The 24,851-nt window shown below is 49.3% G+C and overlaps 1 protein-coding gene across 4 annotated transcripts in view; it reads left to right on the top strand.

Moving 5' to 3' along the window:
• The window catches only part of Dpp6 (dipeptidyl peptidase like 6), a 900,820-nt gene that overhangs the window by 862,041 nt on the left and 13,928 nt on the right, over positions 1-24,851 (top strand). For all 4 annotated transcript variants that reach the window (XM_021188263.2, XM_021188277.1, XM_021188253.2 and 1 more), the window contains exons 17-20: positions 5,838-5,885; positions 18,180-18,278; positions 21,393-21,462; positions 23,077-23,271. In XM_021188263.2, coding sequence (XP_021043922.1) covers positions 5,838-5,885; positions 18,180-18,278; positions 21,393-21,462; positions 23,077-23,271 — 412 coding nt within the window. The remainder of the gene's footprint in view (positions 1-5,837; positions 5,886-18,179; positions 18,279-21,392; positions 21,463-23,076; positions 23,272-24,851) is intronic.

A 24,851-nucleotide genomic window follows, 5' to 3' on the forward strand; every position in this document is an offset into this window, starting at 1 on the left:
AAGGAAGGAAGGAAGGAAGGAAGGAAGGAAGGAAGGAAGGAAGGAAGGAAGGAAGGAAGGAAGGAAGTCCTATGCAGACGGGCAGACATTTAGAGAGTCATTTTTTAAATGTTTTCAAGATATCTGTTTGATGTGTGTGTCTGCATATGAAGGTCAGACGTCAGTATTGGATATTTTCCTTGATTGTTTTTACCATAATCTTTTTAAACAAGGTTTCCAGAGAACCCGGAGCTCACCAGTTAGTTAGATTGCATGTCTCCAGTATGTCATTTTATACTGTGTTGGGTTACAGGCACTGCCGCCACAACCAGGTTTGACATGTGTCTTGGGATCCACACCCGGGTCCCCATGCCTGCACAGCCGGCAAGGCCCATCAAGCGTCTCTACAGCTTTCCCTGTATTTCTCCACTGAGAGTTTCATGCCAACCGAGAAGGATATACAGGAAACCCCAAATCCATGTTGTCTCATTTTTTTAAACAAGGACAAGCCTAGTTTGCTATTAAGATTTAGTGACATTTATAGGCATATATGCATGTATTTATCTTTGCATTTAAAGCATTTTGGATGCAGAGATGGCCCCATGGTTAAGAGTACTTGCTGTTCTTCAAGAGGACCTGAGTTTGGTTCCCAGCACCCATACCCATACCAGGCAACATCTGTAACTGCAGCTCCAGGGGATCAGGCACCTCTGGCCTTCCTAGGTACCATATTCATGTACATATACTAGCGTACAGACAAACATATCTACTTATAAGTAAAAATACAGAAAACAAAGCTGGGGTTTGTGGCACTCTTCGTTAATCCTAGCACTTGGGAGAGAGAGGCAAGAGGATCTCTGTGAATCTGAGGCCAGCCTGCTCTACATAGCAAGTCCCAAGATAGCCTCTTGACTACCTCAAGAGATCATGTCCTAGTAAAACAAAGTAATAATAATAATAATAATAATAATAATAATAATAATAACGGCTAGAAAGTTAGCTCTACAGTTAAGAGCTTTGGTTGCTCTTCCAGAGGACCCAGGTTCAATTCCTAGCACCTACATGAAGCCTCACGTTTGTCTGTATTTCCAGTTCCAAAGGACACAAAACCCTCTTCTACCCTCCGGGGGCATCACATGCATGTTGTGCAAAAGTGTACGTGCAAGCAAAACATCCATACACATACAGAAATCATTTTAATTTAAAATATATATAATAGCATATGCACATACATAAATGTACACAATAAGCCAAGTGTGCTAGCCCATACCTTTAATCCCAATGCTCAAGAGGCAGAGACAGGAGAATCTGTGATTTCAAGGCCATCCTGGACTAAAAAGCTATTTCTAGGACAGCCAGGACTAACTATAGAGTGAGACCTGGTCTCAAAAACCTGTATAATAAATATCTTTAAATGTTTGCTTAAAATATGTTAATATTTTATTATATGGTTATAAAAGAAGATATAAAGGTTTTCTAGTTCCACGTCTGTCATGGATTTTTCATGTTTGGTGGTATATAATTGCATAAAATATATTTGATGGTAAAAGTATAAAATTCATTGTGAAGCTCTATAGCTTCATGTCAAATGGCTGCTCTAACAGTGTAGACGTTTGTACAGCTGTGCAGAGTCTGTGTCTGGTTAATTTTGCATGTGATTTTTTTATTTGCAACTTTCTATGTTTATATATAAATGTAACAGATACACACTAGGGTATTCAGAAGGTTCTGGGCCATTTCTGGGGGAGGAATGACAGAATCCTTCAGCTGCCACTTAGTACCCCTCTTTGCTATTTAAATTTCTGCTTAGACATGTACTAAGTCACTGTTTTAGAAAATGATGCCTTGTCCAAGCTCTGTGACTGTCTTGATGCATGAATGAGACAAAAGACTTAAAGCTTGCTCTACCGCTGTTCTTGTCTGTGAACCGTCTGAAGTGCTGTGAAGGCTGGACTTGAAATTATTCATAGGAAAGAGTTACCAGGGGGCTGCTCACATAGTAGGCACAGAATACATAATCATTGTTTTCATTATTAATAAGAGTGTGGGGCGTGCTATGTTTACAAATGTTCTCCCCATGAAATGTGTGTGGCTAATAGATGACAGCTCTTCATCTCTCAATGACTGCCTTGTTCTCCGCATGGGCTCTGTGGGAAGGGACCTCAACAGAAGCACATAGTGTGCCTCAATAGTCTAATCCCCGCAGTCAGTGCTCACCTACCTGTCAGGGTGTACAGACCCATGTTCCAGTGGCTTTTAGGTAGGGGGTGCCAGAGTTGGTGAATAAAAATACTGGCTGCCTAGTCCTATGTGACTTTTAGGCAAACAACAAATAATTTTTGTCAGCACCACAAGGATGCTTTTCTCTATAAACCAAGATGCCTTCGTTTTTCCTGACCAGCCTGTCTCTGAATGGAAAAGGAGGGCGCACAGCACAGGAGTGGGGTAGAGAAGGGTTTCAAGAATTAAAAACAGCCACTCTAGAAACTGGTCTGGAGGCTCCAGGACTGTAATCAGCTGTGCTGGTCCCAGAAGAGGGAGTCAAAGTCAGAACACTCCAGGCACCTGTATTTGCTTTGTCCAGATGGCTGAGTCAGTACATCAGCCGAGTGCCGACTGGTAAATGGATAAAGAAGAGTGTGGCATACATATAAGAGGGAAGAATTCTTCAGTCATTAAGAAGCAAACTCCATCACTTTCACAAAGACCTGAGAACATCGTGTTAAGTGCTATAAGCCAGAACTGGAAAGACAGATCCCTCCAGTTTAGTCATATGCAAAAATCTAGATTTTATTTATTTATATTTATCTTTTATTTATTTTTTGACAATTTTAAATTTATTTGCAACATGTCTTATAAACATATAAACCCCCAACTCCACCTCCTTCTTCTCTAAGACATCCCCTAACACAACTGCTCCCACCTCCTAGATTGTTTTAATCTTTGATTATGTGCCTATGTGTGTGTGGGGGTATATGCACACGAGTACAGGTTTCTCAGAGGCCATAGGCGTCAGATCGCCATGGAGCTAGAGTGATGAGCCGATGTCAGATACCCATCTTGGGTGCTGGGAACCAGACTCAGACCCTCAGCGAGAGTAGTAGATGCTCTTAACAACTGAGCCAGCTCGTCAGCATCCTCCTTGGGTCTGGACTGGAGAATCAACTCTCTGGATCTCACATGAGGTCTCGAAGCCACACTAGGATCTGTGGCCCTCGTGTCACCCAGACTCCGGAAGTGGGCAGAGAGTTCTGACAGTGAGTCTGTAGATGCAAAGCCCCAACATTGCTGTTCCTAAGTATGCATCCTATAACATTGATGTCACAGACATGCATGCATGTGCACACAGAGAGAGAGGAGAGAGGGAGGGGGAGAGAGGGGGGGGGGGGGGGGGGGGGGGGGGGGGGGGGGGGGGGGGGGGGAGGGAGAGAGAGAGAGAGAGAGAGAGAGAGAGAGAGAGAGAGAGAGAGAGAGAGACCCAGCCAAGCTCAGGCCACTGTTGTGAACTGCCCTGGTGCTGTTTGTGTTTTGATGCTAACCCTGCTTCACCCAGAGGACCTTGGATGAAGTGTCACTCAGGTGTCTTTATATGAACCTTCTCCCCATTTTTAACTGGTAAAATAAAAGCTAAAGCCTGTGATTGAGCAGTGGAAAGGAAAGGTGGAGCTGGAAGTTTTAGAGAAGGAGGGAGAGGAAGAAGGAGGAGAGAAAAGGAGAGGAAGTAGAGGAGACAGAGGACAGAAGGTGGAGGAAGATGATGATGAACTAGAACCACGTGGCCTAAATGAGCTGCAAGTAACTAGGGATTTCACAGACGGGCAATAGAGTAGTGCAAGGTACAATTTCTCAATCTAGGTGTGCAGATTGTATTTATATTAATTGAGTTTTGTGTTCTTTGTGCAGGCATTTGGGGGTTGGAGATCTATCATTATAAATCTGGCTGGTATAAATCTCCAGTGTTATCACTTATTTCATGGGGCTAAGGGGATCCGAATGAATGGTAGCTGGCTGTCTGCAGAAATGGTAGCCACAGAGGGTGGATACCCTGGGAAGTGAAAGCTCCAAATGGGGCCCGCTTGGGGCTGGACACGGGGTGGGCAAGACTGCCAGTGCCCGTGCCTAGCTGGACTTAGCATGGTACACGCTACAGGCCACCACCCGGGCCATGGCTATCCTCCATGTCTCTCTGACCCCTCACCTCATGCTTGCCTTTTCTCTTTTGATCACTACTCAATCCCTGCCCCCAGTCCAAAAGGCACTGGCATCTTCCCTGCTTCATGCTCCACACCAGTGCTCCCTGTCACTCCACAACGCTCTGCAGATATTTCTAGAGGCAGAAAATGACAGCACTATATGAGACAAACTCTTGCCCACTGTGGAGCTATGTCCTAGTGCTACAAATAAGGGATGGGAACTAGCATGCCAGTAATGTCCAAGGCCATGGCATCACAGCCTGGACCATGGTACCCTGGGACAGAAGACTGGTGAGTGAATGAGTGGCCAGCCCTGCGGTTGTGGGCATGCACATTCAGACTGGGTAGTTGAAGGCTTTCCACCAGAGAAGAGAAACACCAGCCACGCAGATACCTGGGGCCAGGTAGAGCAACCAACCCTTGGGGACACCTCCGCCCTCCCCAAACCCTGCAGCAGGAACAAGAGTAGAGAGAGCAACAGAGGCATGAGGGGGTTGGGAAAGGTCCCCAGACTACCAGATAAAAATATAGCCACCTAACAAAAGTAATTGAGGAAGCCTTCTTCCTGGGCCCTGCTTTTGCTGCGGGCCACAGAGCAGTGAACCATTGGGTGGCTGAGCCAACTGTTGTCCTGGGAACTTTCTTCTAACTCCTGCACCCTGAATAGCCCTGGAGCTGAGCAGCTTCCAGTTGAAGGGGCTTTGTGAACAGATTCACACATTCAAACCCATTCCCCACACACTGGAGAGTTCACAAAAGTTTGGCAACTGGTCAGAGACTCTAGTGACTTCCTTCCAGCATTCTGGTGGCCAGCTTTTCAAGCTTGAGACTTGAGTAATATATACTGATTCCAGTAAAGCATTGCGGGACTGCAACTCATTCATGGAAATGAGGTTACAGGCCTTTAACCCAAATTCAATAATTTGCAAAATGGTGGCTTATTCCATGTGGTGATCTGGAAACATGTACAAGGGTGATCAGCGGTGTCCATTGGAATCGAGTGTTTCCAGCTTCTTGGTGTCTTGTTCAAGAATCAAAGAAGCAAACAGAAAGATGGAATAGCCAGGCCTGATGCTGAGTACAGGTTATACACCCTGCAGAGGACACCATCATAAAATCAATTTGTTTCATTTTCCATTTTACATGCATGTGCATATTTGCGTACGTATGTGTATATGAGTCCGTGTATGCACATGCATGTAGGGGCCTGGGATTGGTCTCAGGAGTCGACCTCAGTTGTTTTTCCTCTTTCTTCATTGATGCGGAGACTCTCATTCAAAGCCAGCGTGCTCAGTATTGCTTATCTCCTTAGTAAGCTTGTCCTGGGGATCCTTTGTGTCTGTTATCTGAGGCTGGAATCTCAGGAGGTTACCAAGCCCACTTGGCCTTCATGTGGGTTCTAGGGATCCAAACTCTGGTCCTCATTTTTGTGTGGCAAAAGCATCTCCTGTCAAATACCCACGTGTGGTCACCTGCGTACCATCAACAGGGACCCCGGTAATGAATCTGGATGTGATGTTTGAGACACATATATCTCTTCTGGCTGCATTACCTCAGGACCCAGACAGACCTCATGTCATAAGGAAAGCGTAGTCTCTTCCTTCATTCTAAACTAATGGCCTGTTTTGTTTTTTCTCCCGTGGTCTCTCTGTTCTTCGGACGCAGGCCCTGGCGTACCCACGGTTACTGTGCATAACACCACGGATAAGAGAAGTAAGTGTTGTTCCTCTTAAATCTTTCTGAGCTTCAGGAGTGAAAGCCAAGGTTTGTGAACAGTCTGCCCCACCCCCACTCACGCCCGTCTGGAATCCCGTACTGGCTAAATAAAATGGTCATAAGGACCAGTGTGACCCAGCTGAAGCTCTGGCTCCCTAAAACTGTCTAGGATCCAGAACAGCCTGTGAGTGCTGAGGCTGGGTGGCCATTCCCTAGGTACCCAGATCATGGCTGAAGTCTGGGTGTTCGGGATTTGAACCTCAGTCAGTCAGGAGAGGCTTCACTCTTTCCTCCTCTAAGACCTGCTCTGAGAACAAGGCTCCATGGGTACTCGGAGGTTTATCTGCCTGCAGGTCAGAGGGTCATGGCCGTGATATAGAAGAATCATACTACAGGGTGATTTAGACAGGGTTACGTGGGCTAGAGAGATGGCTTCTCCATTAAAGGTTAACGACTTAGCCATTTAGGTAAGGTTATTACCACAGTAATAAGAGTTACCTGAGGATTGTTAGGATCTTGGGGAGACCTGAGGGAGGGCCATGACAGTAGCTATGACACAAGAGAGAGATGAAGCTCGACTCCAAATGCAGCCAGAGCACAGAGTAGATGGGAGCTCTCTGAGAGCAGACAGTGGCAGGAACTCTCGCTGGTAGGCCTTGTTCTTGCTTCGGTCATGCTGAGGAAGTGGACATCAGGGCTAAGGATAAGGACATGGTCAGACCGGCCAGGGTAATCAGAAGATTACTAAACTGACCCAGCAGGAAGCCCACTGAGACTACACAACACAAGCCAAAGACTGGCCAGAAGCCAAGGTCAAAGGCCAGGTAAAAAGGATGTGGAGGAATCCAAGTCAAATAGGTCTTCCAAAACACAGGATGCTCAGAAATTTCAGCCCCTAAAGGAACTTGTAGGTCTTCACTAAACATCACCCACTGCAGGCTACCACATGCACTGTGTCTGCCACATTGGAATCCTGGATGTGGCAGATGATAAAGCTGAGAAGTAAAAGGACTGTGCCCTTGGCCCCTCCTTTCTCCTGTTCCCAGGAGGTCCTGTCTCTCCTCTGCCATCACCCTTCCCACCAAGATACCTCAGTACTATATCCTGCCCTGGGAGAAAATGCAGCTTCAGGTTCAAACATTTGAAGCTGAGTAAAATAGATGTGGTTAAAGAAATGTCAAATCGTGGGAACAGTCTGCAAGGCCTGCAATGGATTTGGGATTCAGAATTCCAGCATGAGTAAGAAAACCAAAAGTAAATGGGTGATAAGATTCTTTAAATGCAAAGGAAGATGGGACTGGAGTTTGGCTCTCTCAGCATTCACGAAGCCCTGGGTTCAGTCCCTAACACCACCTAGACTGTGCACAGTGGCATACACTTGTCACCCACACACTAGGGAATAGACAGTTAAAAGTTATCCTTGGATACACAGCAAACTCGAGGGCAGGGGTTTGAGGCCAGCATGAACTCCATGAGGCCCTGTCTCAAAGAGAGGGAAAGGGGAGGGAGGGAGGGAGGGAGGGAGGGAAGGGTGGGAGAGAAAGGGAGGGGCGGGAGGGAGGGGGAGTTTGAGTGTTCCTATTAGAGCGGATGGGAGCAAGCCTGAGCTGAGAGGATGCTGTGGTGCTTGGGGAAGGCCTGACAGTCTTTCTGCCCCAGGAGGGGTGGGTTTAGAGTGGAGAGAACCTGCCCCAGGCCTCAGCTCCAGCCTTGCCTGGGGACTGTTCTAAGAGACTGGGAGGTTTGAAGATCTGGAGTTTCTGTCCATGTCCCCTGAAAGATTCTGGTGTAATTGCTTGGTGTCACCACTGCCAAGATGCTGCTCACCCCAGTGGGCACACAGCAGGCGAGAACCCTGACTGAGCTGCAGCTTCCAACCCAAGTGGCTTCTGTGGTCCTCAACAGCATAAGAAGTTCTTCCTGCCTAAACCCAACCTGATGTCTTCACACTTAAAAATCAGGCTGCTGCAGAGTCTCTGAATTACCCCCCTCAAGAAAGCATGTGCTGGAGCTGGGCATGGTGACATAGGCCTTTAATCCCATCCCAACACAGGCAGAGGCAGGTAGATCTCTGTGAGTTCAAGACCAACCTAATCTACATACCGAGTTCCAGAATAGCCAGACCTGCATAATAAAGAGATCTTACCCTGCCCCCTCCAACAAACAAACAAACAAACAAACCCTAGCAGGGCACATCTTTAATCCCAGCACTCAGGAGGTAGAGGCAGGCCTGGTCTACCAAGAAAGAGTTCCAGAACAGCCAGAAATACAAGAGAAACCTCTTCTAGAAAAGAAGGAGGGGAAAGGGGAGAGGGAGAGGCTGAGGGGGAGAAGGGGGAGGGAGAGGAGGAGGAAGAGGAAGAGAATGAGGAAGGCAAGAAGGAGGGGAAGGGAGAGGAAGAGGGGTAGGTGGGGAGAGGAAGCATCGCTGTTTGCATTATTTGCCAACGTGTAATAGTTTGTGGATAACTTCCTGATTCTCTATGAGGTGTTCTCCCTTCTTACAACCTGGTGTTCTGCTGTGAACTGTATGGGATGAGTGCTGTGGCTTTATAGCCTTGCCCACGCCTCCTTCCTAGCAGAGCCACGGCACTAGTTACCCGAGATGCGCATCATCTGTGTCTATTTCTTGCTTAGTGTGAGGACACAGGTGTGCTGCATTAGAGCCCACCCTAGTGACCTCACCTAAACACAGATCCTCTGCAGTGAAGACCACCTTCACAGGCACCGAGAGTTACAGCTTCAACATCCTGTGGGGATACTAGTGTGCAGTTCAACCCACATGCGACAACACAACACCCCACACTGTTGGATGCCCCTGGGCATGAAACCCATCCTACGGGAGTCCAGGAAAGAGAGTGTGGGCAGAGCATGTGGGATATCTATCACCAGCCTGTGTCAGTTACACTGGCTGGAACCCTGTCAGGAGGTGCTCTGGCATGCTGTAGCTCACAAGCATCTCTAACTCCATATTCAGGGGATTCAACACCCTCTTCTGGCCTCCGTTGGGCATTGCACACATGAGATGTGCAGGCATACATGCAGGCAAATACACATACACATAAAATAAAAATAAATAAATTTTTCTTTTTAAAACAAGTTTAAATCCAACCTGGGCTATATTATAAGACCCTGTCCAAACAAACAAAAGACAACAACAACAAAAACAAAAACCAAAAAAACCTACAATGCCAGCTGCTGGATTACAAGCACTATCTGGTACACCTCACAGCGTCCTCTTTCCCCCCTCCATGAGGGCAATAAGATCGGCAGGGTCTGCTCCAATTCACAAAGGAGGAGGTTGAGGAGAAGTGCGTAAAAACCCTGCCAGCTAAGAAGTCATTTCTCCTAGAAGCTGCCTGTTCAGGACCAAATAGCTTCAAGGGGAGAAGAAAGGAAGGGAGAGCCAGAGGGCAGGGAGAAGGGAGAGGAGGGTAAGAGACAGCCTCAAGCGAGCCATAGCAGACACTCCAGTGAGCTCACCCGGCTCAAAGGTCAAAAGTTGACATGTCTGACTGTAGTCTGTTGAATGCATCAGTCACAGGCACACAAAGCACAAATGACTTACAAATAATTGTTTGAGCCTTAGCCCAAGTCCCTGAGCCTGAATGCCAATCTGCCACCTTCTGCAGCTCCTGCGAGCTCCTGCTCTATCAGGAGCAGGCCAGGGTCACCTACAAGGAAAAGCTGAGCTGTGGGCCCCATCAAGTGTCAGAGCCGGCCGGCACTGTGTCTAGTGTCCAGGTGTCTGTGGGAATGTGTGACTTTTTCCTGTATGTGGAACTTGTAACGTGGCTACTGGCCCTGCTACAGCAAGCCACAGGCCAACATAGCACCACTAGAAATGATAGCCTTAGAAAGTAATGCCCTGTGCTTGTCTCCTGGATGAGGCCTCACGTACCTTCTCAGGCCCCCTGCACTAGGTCATAGGCTCTTGTCCATGCCATGATCGCAGCCTCTTGGCAGACACTGTGGATGTATGCCTCAGAGAGGCAGCAAAGCCCAGCCTTAGGGACAGATAGGGCTCAGGTCAGTCACTTCCTTCCAAAATTATAAAAATTCCCTGGACAGAGAACAAAAGAAGTGGAAGGTGAGGATCCGGATGTCCTCTGACCTCCACATATGAACTATAGATGCCCATACCTATAGATGAATATATGGAGAGAGAAAAGAAGAGACGTCATCATCATCGTCGTCGTCATCGTGATTGTCATGGTCATTGTCATCGTCGTCATCGTCATCGTCATTGTTCCAGGAGCAGTGTAAAGGTGCACAGTGAAGCAGACTAACACACAGGTGACCTCACCAGCCTGGGTTCTGCACAATGAAGGCCTACAGAAGCCCACAGAGTGCCACTTAGCAGCTGGATCCTCTGCTCACCCTCTAGACCATCCTGCTGGTATCTTGTGATCAGGGGCATGTGTTACAGGCCACACCAGGAATACTGTGTGCGTCTGTGGATTTGTCAGCATAGGTTAGGTAAGTGGAAGCATGGACCTTGGTGAATTTCCCAAGTGCCCTAGCGGCAGGCTGCATTTCCAGTCAAATTAGCATGACTCCTCACAGTATGTTTTCCCTTACAGGCTGAGAAAGTGTCCCCACCCCAAAAATGTAAAATCCAAACACTCCAAAATCCAGGACTTCTTGAATACACACATGTCAGCATGTGATCAGCCGCAGTCACAGTATAGGGCCACTGGTAGATAATACCTTCTAAAGTTGCCTTCAGGCCCAGTGGTTACCATGGCCATGAAACACAAAGGAATCTAGTGTTCAGACTTGCATCTCATGCCCAGATATACTTTGAAACACACAGAGACCATAAGATCTAAAAGAAACCTGAAGCTCCCTTGTAACTGTCCCACACTCCAGTGAGCAGGTTTCAGTCCATAGCTGCTATCTGCTTAACTGCCAGGACCCAGGACCTAGGACCCAGGACCCAGGAACTCTGACCCCCATCCCTGAGGAAACAGTAGCTTCTGAGACCTCTTCCCATTTCTCTGTATGCAACCAGCTGAGGGAACTCTGAGTCTGTGGCTCCTGAACCTTCTACTGCTAGGCCAGGATGTACCAAGTCCGTTGGACTCCTTCTCTGTTGGGAGTGCACCTCTGAGGAGTCCTTGGGCTTCACTGAGGAAAATCACAGTCCAGTGTATTCAGAGAGGCAGCATGTGGACCATCAAGCTCACGGACAGGTGGTTCTAAGGCAACTGCAGGCTGCCTTGCCTTGAGCAGCCTGTGTGTCAGGAGCACAGTAAAGGGTTGGCGTGTCAGGAGGGCTGTGATTGGAGAACAGTGGGGCTCATCATTCTCTTTTAACCCATCCCTGTTAGAAAAGTTGGAGTTACTGCTATAGAGAGCTTGGTCCTCCCCAGCATCATCCCCAGCCTCCCTGCCCCTGGGATACTTGACTTTCCCCTTTTAGAAAATCATATCTGCAAACAGAGCCTGTGGAAACCCCACAGATGTGATGCTGAATAATTTAACAGCTGGTTCCTTACGGATGTCATTATTGTGGGCACCAAAGGCTGCTCATGTGTCTGAGGCTCCTCATCACGTAGAGATGCAGAAAGTAGCAGCAAAGCCACATCTGTCTGAGCCTGGTTCTAGTGCTCATGTAGATGGCAGTACAAGGCAGATGCTGGCGACAGCCCCATGTGGGAAAGCTGGCATCACAGATGACTGTGTCACATCTTCCGATAGAAAATGAATGGGCCGTGTCTGTGGACACCCCCTTCCTGCCTACCTATCCTGAACCCAGTTCAGGAGCGGGGGAGTCCAGTCAGGCTTCTGGGTTTCCACAGCTCAATCCCACAGAAGACAGCTTTCCCCCTTCCCATTTGATGCAGCCTATTTGGGGGTTGGTTGGTTGATGGGGGATATGCATTCGCTTGTTGCACATGCTTTAAAAATATCCTATACCCCAAGCCCGGACAGGTTTTTGTAAAGGTCAGACCCATCTCAGCTAGCACCTGACAGTTGTCTCTCCGTCCCTGTGAGCATACTGAGAGCCATGCCCACCTTCCCTGCCCAGTACTGAGTACCACCTACTAGGCACAAACCACTCAGGAAGGTGCAATGCAGTTCAAAGGTCACTTGTCAGACTCCTCTCCTAGGAGACTTCTGGTATCAGTGGGAGGTGGGGATAGGAAGGCCTCATTGGTAAAGAGGTCCCAAGGTCACTGCTAAGAAGGGGCTCTTTTTTTCCCAATTCCCAGATGAGGAAAAGAGGAAATGTAAACAGGGAGGGCAGGAGGGAGAGGAGGGGGTTTGAGAGTCACCTGTGAGCGAGGGATGAAGCTCAGCTGTGCTTGTCTATCACGAACAGAACCCTGGGTTTGATCCCTAACACCTGCAAGGTATTATACTTGAAATCCTAGAACTTGGGGGGTTGGGGTCGAAGCAGGAAGATCAAAAGTTCAAGGTCATGTTCAGGTTTATAGCAAGTTGAGACTGGCCTGTTACCCATGACCCCTACTCTAAACAATGAAACAGAACCACCTTGCCCCCAAAGTCCATGCGACCATGGAAGAGGGTCTTGCAGATTTTCTATAGCCCTTGGCCCTCAAAAGCCTGGCTCTTCTCTGACCCCAGCAGAGCAAGGCAGGGCCCTTCAGTAGCACTGAAGTGACAAGCCAAGTGGACACTCATCTCCTGTAGCCCCTGTCCCCCGACAGTGCCAGAGACTTCCAGGCTGTGGTTACAGGGTGAAGTTCTGCTCTCAGGGAGTTTAGCCAGGTCTCAGTTGAGACGGCCTGCCCTGCCACACCATGAATAACATCTCTGATAGCAGGGCGTGTGTACAATGCATAAACGCAATGCATCACTTCTGGATCCTAGGACCTAATTTAATCCCAGCTTTTATACACCACACAAGGCAAGTTTGTATCTAATAACTACAGTTTTCAAATATTTAAGGAGCAATTTGGTGACCTGGGGTGGGGCAGGGGTTGGAAAGGCAGCCTGTAGGACACCTTTAATCCCAGGCCTGGAGTCAAGCACAGAGGCAGGTGGATCTCTATGAGTTTAGGCCAGCGTGGTCTACATAGTGAGTTCCAGGCCAGCCAAGACTACTTGCCTAGACACATCCCATTGAGATGTAAACCGAGCCAACAGTCCACAAATCATTCATTAGAGCAGTGGTTCACAACCTTCTCAATACAACAACCCTTTAATACAGTTTCTCATATTGTGGTAACCCCAACCATAAAATTATTTTCATTGCTACTTCCTAACTGTAATTTTCTACTGTTATGAATCACAGTGTAAATATCTGATATGCAAGACAACTAATGTGTGACTCCTATGGTTTCTCATAGGTTTGAGTTGTTTTCTGAGAGCTTTTTCTGAAGAGAGAGCTGCACGGGCTGGGGTGTGCCTCAGTGGGAGGGAGAGCACTTGCCTAGCTAGCATGGATTCCAACCATGCTAGCCCTGGGTTCCACAGCCCTGGGTTCCAACCTAGGCACAAAACAGAAAGGAGAAAGAAAAGCTGGGCCAACGATGTTTTCATTGGAACAGAGTCATGACATGATCCCATGGAATCTGAGTTCGCTTCTACTCTCATCTCTTCCAACAGTTTCTAAACATTTCTTTTTTAACAGTCAAATTTATGCATCAGGTTTTACTTTTTAAAGTGATACTGGCATCCCCTGCCCGTTCACACCCCAGCACACTCTGTACCGATGGCCTACAGGCATGACATCTTCTAAGGGTCTTATAGAAACTTACAGTCAGTTTCGGTGTCTATAAGGTCATACTGAATTGTCACAGGCCCACAGAAAGCAGCTAAAACACACTACATACTGCTACTGCCATTCAGTAATACAAGGGTGATCTCCCCCAGAGAGGCAGCTGTGGTACATGAATGGGCACCTCCTCCTAACCCCTGGACAGTTGCGAGAGAGCACACACATTCCCCTGCTTCCAAAAACATTGGAACAGACAGATGAGAAGAGCTATAATAGCTCCACTACTTATTTTAACTTTATTTTCTGGAGTGTGTATTTATTCTGCATATGAATCTGCATCTCACTTGGATGCTTTGTGCCTTTGGAGGCCAGAAGTGGGCACTGGACCCTCTGGAATAGGAGTTCCACCTGTGAGCCCCGTGTGGGTGCTGAGAATCCTCCAGAAGAGCAGCCACTGCTCTTAACCTCTGAGCCATCTCTCCAGCCCCCTCTATATTTTTTAAACTCCTTACATACAAAAAACAAATGACAGTTGTTATCCAAGGATAACAATTAGAGGTGTATGTATTTCAAGCTTAGTCAGATACCTTGACTGTTTTGTTGATATGTCAAAGGGCCAGACATCTTCTGTGTTGTCCTTGCCCGTCACCATGAGTTGTCTAGGTCAACCCAGACTCAGTGGCCCCAAATCCACAGTGTGGAGCCCACCTGCTGGCAAGGGGTTCAGGAATAGATACCCTATGTGTGAAACATTGATGCAAAGGATGTGGGAATACACACACTGGGCAGAGACCTCCAAATCAATTCCACAAAACCTTCTGTTGGTTGTGGAAAGTCTTCTGAATCCCAGAGTTGCACATGGCAACCTTCTGGGAAGAGCCACTGGCTAGCTTTGTTTGAGGTCTTAGCATAGAATCTTAGCAAGTTGACACATAACAAACACCAAGTGTAGAATAAGCCAGGTACATGGTGCCCACACCCTCAGGGATGCCTGCAGAGAGAGCCGGGAAAAACCCAGAGATCTTACTCCCTGCAAACAACTCTCAGGGGACACAGGGGCACCAGCAGCTGACCTGTGTGCCAAACACAGTATCACCGTCCATGAATATAGTACCCCTAGTGGTTGGTCACACACAGCAGCCCTCAGCATGATGCCCAGCATGATGTTGGAGTCTAGAAGTCAGACAGACTGCTTATCTCACTCTGCCTTCTAGATGCTCAGCCGTTAGCCGGAGAACCAAGGAGAGGGGAAATGGCCCAAAGAACAATCACTCTGCGTCACAAACTATCAAACTGACTGTAACAAGGAAACAGGGCTCAGAGTAAAGAAAGGTCTAGCCGAGGTGGACTGAGTTGAACTATCTTTATACTTCTGGGTCTGTTCTGAGTTAGCCGAGGGATGTAGCCTGAGGGATGTGGGTGGTCTCTGCCACAAAGAGCAAGCACAAGGACGAATAATGCATAGGGAAGCAATGAAAAACGTCAGTGGGGGTGGGGGGTGGGATTACCTGACCATCAGATGCCCACGAAGCACAGAACTACTGGAGAAGCAGAATGTACATCTTTTCACACAGCCTGGAGCGTCAAAGTCTACAGAAAAGAAACCCGAACCTGAGGGCCAGGGAGCCCTTTCGCCTCTCGATCAGTTGCTTATGATTTCCATTGCAATTTGATCACCAGTTTCCAACGTCTTGACAGAGCAGTGACTGCTCCAAGCCCCAGGGCCATGTGGGAACAGCCCGCAGGCCACACAGCCAGGGGAGTGGCTTCCTGAGTAGACATTTGTCTCTGTGGGCTCACTGTGTCCAGATCTGATAATAGCTAATTCCACCAAATATTAGAGGGGCTCACATTTAATTAAGGAGTGGCCATGTGTGTGCTGCAGCCTAGAGGTCCCTGCTGCCCCGCAGTCAGAAGCAGGGTCCTCAGGGAATGCACAGATCTTTTCTTATATCTCCTCTGAGCTCCTGCCCTCTTTGAATGCAATTAGGGGAACAAATAAACTAACTTAACCCAACTCCCCCGTGAGACCACCAGTTCTCTGCTGATAAGCCCGGTTGTGTGGGCAATCATTAAATGAGAAATCTAATATTTAACTAAATTTAATAGTCTGTTGCTTTGGTGCTCTTCTGCAGAAAGTGGGATTTCAATAGAGAGGAGCAAGCTATTCAAAGGCAGCCTGAATAGTCACTGAGTAATTAGAACCTGCTACGCCCCACACAAGGCCAGAACTGACAGGGCTGGATGTGGATGACGGGTATTTGGTCATCTCTGCACTCGCTCTAGGAAAGCCTAGCTGGGTGGGCAGCCACACATATTTGTGATCCGAGTTTGAACCTCTCCCTTCAAACAGCATGTAAGATTGCAGAGTGACATTAAAGCCAGCTCATGTGAATTACATTTAAGGAGAGTTGAGCCAGTTGCGAGAGGCTCTGGGCAGGTCCTGGCATCTACCTGCTCACACAGATGAAGTTCCATAGGGCCCTGGGGGCAGAAGCTGAGTGAGATCCATGTACTCATCTTTGCTGATTGAGCTCCTACATTTGCAGCCATGTCACCCCATCTCCCTGCACACACCCCAGGTCCCTTCCCCATGCCATACCTAGATCAGTCACATACTCAGGCAGAGTGATAACCATGGAAGGTTCTTCTCAGGTTGTCTTAGAGCTGTGATGAAACACCATGACCAAATGCAACTTGAGGGGGGAAAGGTTTATTTTACCTTATAGCTCATCTAGATTACTCCAGGCAGGAACCTGAGGAAGAAACTGAAGCAGAGGCCCTAGAAAGTGCTGCTTCCTGGCTTGTTCCTCACAGAGTGATCAGCCTGCTTTCTACAGAACCCAGGACCACCAGCCCAGGGATAGCACCATCCACAAGGAGTTGGGCCCTCCCACATTAGTGATCAATCAAGAAAATGCACTACAGACCTTTCTACAGGCCAGTTTTATGAAGGCATTCTCTCAGCTGAGGTTCCCTGTGCCCAGATGACTCTAGCTTGTGTCAAGTTGCCACAAATCCAGCCAGCACAAGGGTTAGATGGGCCCTCCATGAGCTAAAGCTTTGCCATAACATCTTAAGTCTACGCCCTGATTCTTACACTAGCTTAGGTCTGGGACTATCAGTGAACCAGGTCAGAATCCCAGCATTCACTGAATATTAACTTCCATATGTAATTAGTCTTTCAAATGCCAAAGACTCTACAATCAATTTGCTGGACGTTCATTTCCCATTGTGTTGTTGAATTCACACACAGCAGGGAATGGTTAGCAATCGTCCCTCGGTTTCCTCAGGCAGCCTGAGCTCTGGCACCTTACAGAGCATTGGATTCCTGAAACCCCTGGAGTGCCTCTCAGTCCAGTTTCATTTGTGACTGTCTTGGAAGTGTGGCAAAAGACCACGCGGGGGCGGGCAGGGGGAAGGAGCTTCAGGCAGAACCCTCCCCGCATCGGCCAGCGTCTGCCAAAGGTGAAAGGTGAAAGCCGCCATAGCTGCTGGACGGGCACGTGTGCTTGGCAGCTTGCCAAGCATTTTCAGCTGCTTATCACCTCGTCACAGGCACAGGAACTCCCCCTGCTCCACCCTACCAAAAGTACACCATTCCTGCCTCCACAGATGGTGGAGATCGTGGAGTCACACAATGCTGTGTGTTAACCCACGGCAGCCATGAGTCAACCTCTGACGCCTTCAAGGAACGAGACTGTGGGGGCAGTTTTGTTTTCAAGGGCTCATGAAAGACCCCAGCGTTCCTCATAGGACTATGGCTTTAAAACAGTTTCCGATCCTAGCCTTCCAGGGAACTGGGCAAGCTAAAGGCAGAGCCCCTTGAAAACAGTTCCCTTTTATATTGAGCCACAAGCCGACCCTACATGTAACCTTAAAGGAGACAAAGAAAAGGGAGACCTGTAGGCTTATTATGCGTGAGAGGGTGAAATGGGGTCGCACAGCCACTTAGCAGGTGAGCAAAATGGGCTTCCTTCCTTCCAGCTGAAGAAATTTCTGACATGCTATTTGTGTGTTGTAGCCTGAAAATGAGGAGCCATGCAGATAAGCCAACAATACAGAGTCACCTAACCACCATGCATGAGGGAGGGTAAGCCCTCAAATTGCAACACATGGCTCTTGGGACATTGCTATCTGTGACTGTGGTCACCAACTCCAAGTCTCTAAAGACCAGATAACTTACAGGTTAAAGCAAGAAATCTGGGAGTCGGGTAACTGATAAAGGCCACAGTCTGATGTCTTCTCTGCTGACATTGCCTGGTCGGTGTGGCTGTTTTCCCCCACAGATAAAGTGGTATCGCTTTTCTTGAACCCAACAGACTTACAATGGATCACACCAGTGCCACACTGAAAACAGACGTGTATGGAAAGGGAGGTGGGCAGATGGAGCATAGAGATCTCTGACCTGCCCACATCCCTGATTTGATACTAGGGTCCCAGATCTTGAATGAGCTATCTAATATCTCATCTTCTCTCTGTATAGCAGCAAGCAATGCCCAGGGCTGCTTGTGTGAAGCAGTGCAGGAGGTGTGTGAGAACGCCCCGCCCACCCGCCCCTCTAGGTCCCAGAATCCAGTGTGTTCTTTCCCCACTTGTAGGAATGTTTGACTTGGAAGCAAATGAGGAAGTTCAGAAGGCTATCAACGACCGGCAGATGCCAAAGATTGAATACCGAAAAATTGAAGTAGAAGATTACAGTAAGTACTGCTCTTCTGCCCTTTGAAAGGTCAACCTTGGAAGCTCGGCTCTACCCAGGTGCCTCCCTGCTTGACCACCACCTTATCTCCAGCTCACTATCCCCTACCTCAAGACAATCTGGTAACAGCCAAAACCACAGGCAGACTTATGATTCCTCCCCTGAAGAGGGCAGGACAGAGCCTTTCCTCTGATCTCCACCTCTGACCTCTGTACCATGCTGTCTTCCTTCCTCAGTGTCCTACCTTGGTGCTGGCTGTGGGCAGTGTCCTTGCAACTGGAGAAATGCATCCTGAGGGTGTTGGCATTGCCCAAGGCAATGTGCCCTGACACTGCCCTCCTGTCTCTCTTCTTTCACACTCCAGCCACTGCCTCCACACTAGACTATAAGGTCCAGCCTGTTTGCTGGAATCAGCTAGCAGCACCTGGGAAGTTGCCAAAACTTCTTATGCTTCCCAGCTCACTGGCTGACTCTAGAATCGTAGCTGCCTACTGTCCTCAACCCTAGAGAAAGCCCCAGTGTCCAAAAAGCCTCATTTCCTTTCCTCTCCTTTCTAGGTTCCCTAGCAAATGGGCACAGCACAGCTTAGTTGCGTAAACCTGCAAAGCTCAAAGGTACCCAAAGGCCTTCATTTAGATCCCTCTTGCCATCATCTCTGCAGTCATGGGCAGGCTTCAGTTTCTGGGAGGATTCTGTCTGATCCATAGTCACTGGAAACTTTCTTTCTTGAGAGTGAGGGTGGCCAGGCTTAGGGAAAGCAGACTAGACTCACTGGAGGGGCAGGTGCCGTGTAGGTACCTTCCTGGGCCACCTCCAAGATTTCTGCATCTGCTCTGGCTTGCCAGTGGAGTTGGTGAATATATAATACCCTCCTACCCTACAGCCTAGAGATGACTCAGCTACCTGCAGGCTGTATACTCCCAGGAGCAGGAAGTAAGGACCCCAAGTGGCACAGTGGGACCACACAGTGAACACAGTGGGGCAACTCATTTACAACAGAAAGCAAATGGTGTGGGTGTTTAGAGAACAGAGAATGAGCCAAGTTGTGTAGGAAGGCTGCCTGCACTGAATTATCAACTGTCCCTTCAGTGGGCCTGGGGTTGACATAGACAACAGAGCATCTTCCAGAACACAGCTTAGGCAAGAGTAAGCATGCTTTAGGGGGTCACTGTGGACTCCCCTCTCACAGGACCCCAAGTGACACAGGATGTAACAGCAGCTCACCAACACATGTGGTCCACCCCAGACCACTCACCGCAGCACCCCAGGTCCCCATCAAATCCAGAAGTGCTTATGTTGTCCCTGATGTCCAGGAGGGAGCTCCATCCATCTTTGGAGTCAGTCACATGTGGAAACAGGCTGGGCTGTGAGTTCAATTCCCTCCAACCCACCCCAGACCAGAGGCCTCCTCTTGTCACAGATCTGAGAAGGGAACAAGGGAAGAAATGAAGGGGGAGGTCGCTTGAGAATGTCACAGTCTACTCTGACAGAGAACTGCATTTACGCTCTGGATATTGTGTCCAAAACGCCACTGTGCACTTCTGCAACATGTCCTTGCTCCTGGCTTTTACGACTGGGTGCCAGTGTGACTCACCTCCCTGTGAGGCCTCCACTACTTTGCAGCTCCCAGAGCCCCTTCCTCCTCGTTACTCTGCCTTCTGCCGTCATCCCATCTCCAAATTCTGAACCCTGACATCCTCACCTTCCCTTAAGAAAGCAACAGAGGACCTGTAGGAGCATTGTTAACACCCAGCTCTGCTCCCAGGCCTCCCCAGCACTGCAGCAGAAGAAGGAACCAGGGTCGACCGCCAGGTTCACCAAGACCTGGCACGGAAGCCAGCCTTCGGAGCAAACAGTCTGAATAACGTTGACCCCCTTCTGGAGACGTGTTTACAGTTTTGTTTTTTATTTCCGCTGCTAGCTAAGGCCTCTGGGAAAGTAGGCTGTGTTCAGAACAGCTTCCTCAGTGTAGTCTCCAGACTTGCAGCCACTTCTCAGGTCCACCGCAGTGCGACTACACACACTACACCATGTGTTGTGGATATCTCTATGATAGCCTGCAGTGTCTGCCTCTCTGCCAGTCTCTGGGCCATGAATCCAATTTGCAAGCCATTAGCAGTCAGGCTGGGTCAGTAATGAAAGGATGCTTCGGAGCTGGCTGCCAGGTCTGGGATGAGCCTTCCCAGCCAGGGTGCATCTGTAGTCACTGCACTAGAAAGCCACTAATTCCCATTTAATTGCTGGGCCTCTGGTAATCTGGCCTGTAGTTACTCTCAATTAACACATTCCTGCTGGGGCAGGAAAGCTGGTTCTGAAGATGGGAACAAAGAAAGTGGTGTGGGATTTCCTGAGTCCTCAACATCTCTTGATACCAATGACCCAACCCAGTGACATCAGTGGCCACAGGAACACAGCTATCCCAACCCCTCCCCTAGGGTCCTGTCCTGTCCTGGAGGATCTAGTGGATAGTCAGCCCTGCCTGGTATGATCCTGTCACGGTAGAGAGGTGTTCTCCTCCACCCATCAGTTCAGTGTGCCTCTCACCTGAGCATACCAATTTACCTCACCTTTTCCGCTCCCAAAACCAACTACTCAGAACTGGCTCAGAAATCACTGGCTGCTCTTCCAGAGGACCAAGTTTCAATTGCCAGTGCCCACAGGGCAGCTCACGACTGCCCGTACCTCTAGTTTCAGGGGCTCCAACACCCTTTTCTGGCCTCTGCAGGCACCAGGCATGTACAGATAGATATCTATGCAAGCAAAACACCCGTACACATAAAATGAAGGGGAAACCTATCCATCGCAGCGCATGGCTGGGCCAGCCCTCAGTGGCTCTCTCTACCTGGAATTCTGCCACCAGCGGGTACCTGTGGGACCTGAGGAGGGTCACACACTTCTGTGTGAAAGGCGAAGTTTGAGCTCCAGCCCAGAGAGAGCCACAAAGCCAGTGGCCTGCCCAAGGGCCCACAACAAGTCGTGGAAGCTCCCTCTGTGGACTTCTTGCCTTTCCCTCCCACAGGGCATCCACAGAAATGAAGAAACAGAGCCAGGGTACACACTAGTCAATCCCCTGCCCCAGCTCTCCCTGACCTAGCTGTATTCCCCCTATCCCCAGGCTTGCCAATGCAGATCTTGAAGCCGGCCACCTTCACGGACACGGCTCACTACCCCTTGTTGCTTGTGGTGTAAGTATGACTGCCTACCTTTCTCTCTTCCTTCCTTTTTCCTTCCCTCCCCCTCCCTCCCTCCTCTCTTTTTTCCTTTCTTCCTTCCTTTCTCCTCTCTCTTCTTTCTCTTTCCCTTCCTCCTCTCTCTTTTGTTTCTTTGTCTCTGTCTCTGTTTCTCTGTCTCTCTCTCTTTCTCTCTCCCTCTCTCTGTACCCCCCTCTCTTTCCCTCTCTCCAGATGCCTTCTTGAGACTCATCAGTGCAAGAAAAGGGAACAGTGAACCCTTAAGGGGAGTGGGGAGCCCTTAAGGGGAGTAGGGAGGGTAGATGATGTTGTTTGTTTAGTTCTTGAGACGGTTGGCTTGTCACTTTCTGAGCTCCTGAAGATCCCCCTAGAGGTAGAAGTACAGTGGGGCCCTCGGGTACCCGTGGTGTTTTGATCATTGTAGTGAGATTGAAAGAACGTTTCTGACCTTGACAAGTATATAAAACCATGGTGCCACAAGATCATATCATCTAATAACATCTTCATATAGCTCAGTTGGATATTTTCACAACAGCACAGCCCACAGGTACAGTTCTCAGAACACATCCTTGCCCTCAACTGATGCATAATAGTGACCCAAGAGTGCCCTCCACCCCACCTCTGTCCATATCATGGGCTGCTTCTCATGGTATACCTTTCCACTGAAAGTCCTTTGAAGCCACTGCATGGTGTCCTTAGAGGAGAAGTAAAGAGCCAAGAGCCAAGTCCAGTACCCCCTCCCCAAATGCCTGCCTCCAGGAGAAAGTGGGCAAGACCCTGGGCCAGCCTGGGTGTTGCTTCTTACAACATAACCGAGGAGTGGCTGAAGGAACCCCACCTCCTGGGCACTCAGAGACAGGTGTGAGAGTGGGAGCAGATCAAGCTGTGCCAAACCCCAAGCGCAAGGAAGAGCTTCATCAGGCTGGGAATGCTCACCAGAGTTCAGGGGACAGAGCTAAAGTGCTTAACACGCCAATACAACGATCTGAGTTCCAGCCCCAGAAATTATGTTTTTAAAATATAAGGTAGGCTGGGCAGTGTTGGCGCACACCTTTAATCCCAGCACTTGGGAGGCAGAGGCAGGCGAATTTCTGAGTTTGAGGCCATGCTGGTCTACAGAGTGAGTTCCAGGATAGCCAGGGCTACACAGAGAAACCCTGTCTCAAAAAACAAAAAAAATAAAATAAAATAAAAGGTATGGTGATACACCTCATAATCCCAGCCCCGGGGAAGCCAGCAGGACTGTCCCTGGGCCTCCTATCTAGGCCAGCCTAGCCCACTTGCTTGAGTTCCAAACCAGAGAGACCCCAAAAGCACAAAACAAGTCACATAGTGCCTGAGGAGTAACACTAGAGTTGACCTCTAGCCTACACACACACACACACACACACACACACACACACACACTTGCGATGACTGTGGTGCCACAGGGTTCTCTGAGGAGTATATGAATGATACCTGGGTCACCCACCCTAGACAGCAGAGCCCAAGGCTCTGGAGCAGTCCTAGGGCACCAGGTAAGGGGAAGGACACAGCTTCCTGTGAGAAAGCTTCCCAGATGTGCTGTGCCAGCTACCATGTAGCACACTGAAAACCTATCTCTTCTAGGGATGGTACCCCAGGGAGTCAGAGCGTGACAGAGAGGTTTGAGGTGACCTGGGAAACAGTGTTGGTGAGCAGCCACGGAGCAGTGGTGGTCAAGTGTGACGGCCGAGGCAGTGGCTTCCAGGGAACCAAGCTCCTGCAGGAAGTACGAAAGCGGCTAGGCTTCCTGGAGGAGAAGGACCAGATGGAAGCTGTAAGGTGAGCAGCCATGCTGGCTGGGCAGGGGTGGGGCAGGGAAGGCGGAGCGGATGCTCTCAGCAGGGGCCGCAGCTGGGGCATGCCGGATGGATGCTGCTGCTTTCCATATATTGTGCTTGCACTCACAAAGTCCTGTGGACAATTGCATGCACGTCTCCAGGGAGACCGCCAGTAGGGTTCTCCTGAAGGCTTAGCATGCTACTTGGTGGCTTCTGTGTTGAACTGATCTAAGCAGAAAGCCAGAGGCCAAGACTGAACTGGGTCTGTGTAGTAATCATTTTTCTTATCTCTGTGACCAAGTCCTGGACAAGAAGCAGCTTCAGGGATGAGAGGCTTATTTGGGTCCACTACAGCGTTCATGGTAGGAAGAACCTTGGCTGCAATTCCTTGGATCTCAATGGATCAGGAAGCAAAGAGAAGACAGGAAATGTGGCTGGGCTACAAACCCGAAGGCCCGCCTCCCAGTGACCTACTTCCTCCAGTGAGGCTCCACCTCTTAAATGCTCCGAAGCATGACACCCAGCTAGGAGCACTTGAACCTACAAGGGACATTTTACACCCAAACCGTTGCAGTCGGCCTGGCTTCTCTGCGTTGTGGCTTCTATGGTCAGGTGTGCAGTCGTCTCCAGGAAGTCCAGAAGGAAGACCAGAGAGAGAGTAGGAGTGGGAGTAGGGCAAGGACAGGGGTTCATCTAGCTACAAAGAAGGGGACCCTGTGCATGTGTGGGTGACTGGTCAGAATGCCACTGGGCTCTGAGCAGTACCCTGCTTTACTCTTCTCCCACGAGCTGTCACCAAGTCACTGAGACCCACAAATTGCCACCAAGAAGAGAAGACACTCCCTGCCAGGGGACAGGTGCTCAAAACCATGGTTTGCATTGCTGTAGCGGTTGTAAAGGAGCATTAGCAACCTGTGCCAGGATCTAGGTCTCGCTCTGCCAAGGTCACACAGCACCCAGTGATAAGTTACCTCTCTACTGCTGAAATGAGCCAGTTCAAGACAGATCAGACGTTAAATGCAGGTTTATTGGGAAGCTGCTCTCAAGCAAGTTTACTGGCCCCCATGGAAGGACGCTAGTGAAGTTTGTATGGGAAGAGAGAGAGAGAGAGGAGGGGGGTGCAGGGGGTGCAGGGGCCAAAATGTCTGGATTCTATAGGGAGGAGCCTCTGGGGGAGGGGCGCTCAGCCCCTGGGCTGGAGAGTTCGGGGTGGAGAGCAGAGTATGTCAGGTAGGGAGTGGGGGATGCTGGGAGAACCTGGGGGCCAGGTCTGCTTTTGTATGTAAGATATGCACCTCAGTCCCTTGTCCCTGGTCTAAAACCAAAAACCCAGGTCTGTGCACTGGGAGTGAACTGAAAACAGTCTGCCACCCTGCAGAATCACAGGCCTGAAAGGACGAGGACGAGGCATGTGACAGTGTCATTTTTGCACGTGTGCTCCTAGGCCTGGGTATGAGTGGAGAACACAGCAGTGGCTGCGCTCCCTTGAGTGCTGGAGCCTGCCGTGAGCTGACCTTGCTCGCACACCTGAGTGCTGGAGCCTGCAGTGAGCTGACCTTGCTCGCACACCTGAGTGCTGGA

This window comes from Mus pahari, chromosome 2, assembly GCF_900095145.1.
Source record: "Mus pahari chromosome 2, PAHARI_EIJ_v1.1, whole genome shotgun sequence".
Lineage (NCBI taxonomy): Eukaryota > Metazoa > Chordata > Mammalia > Rodentia > Muridae > Mus > Mus pahari.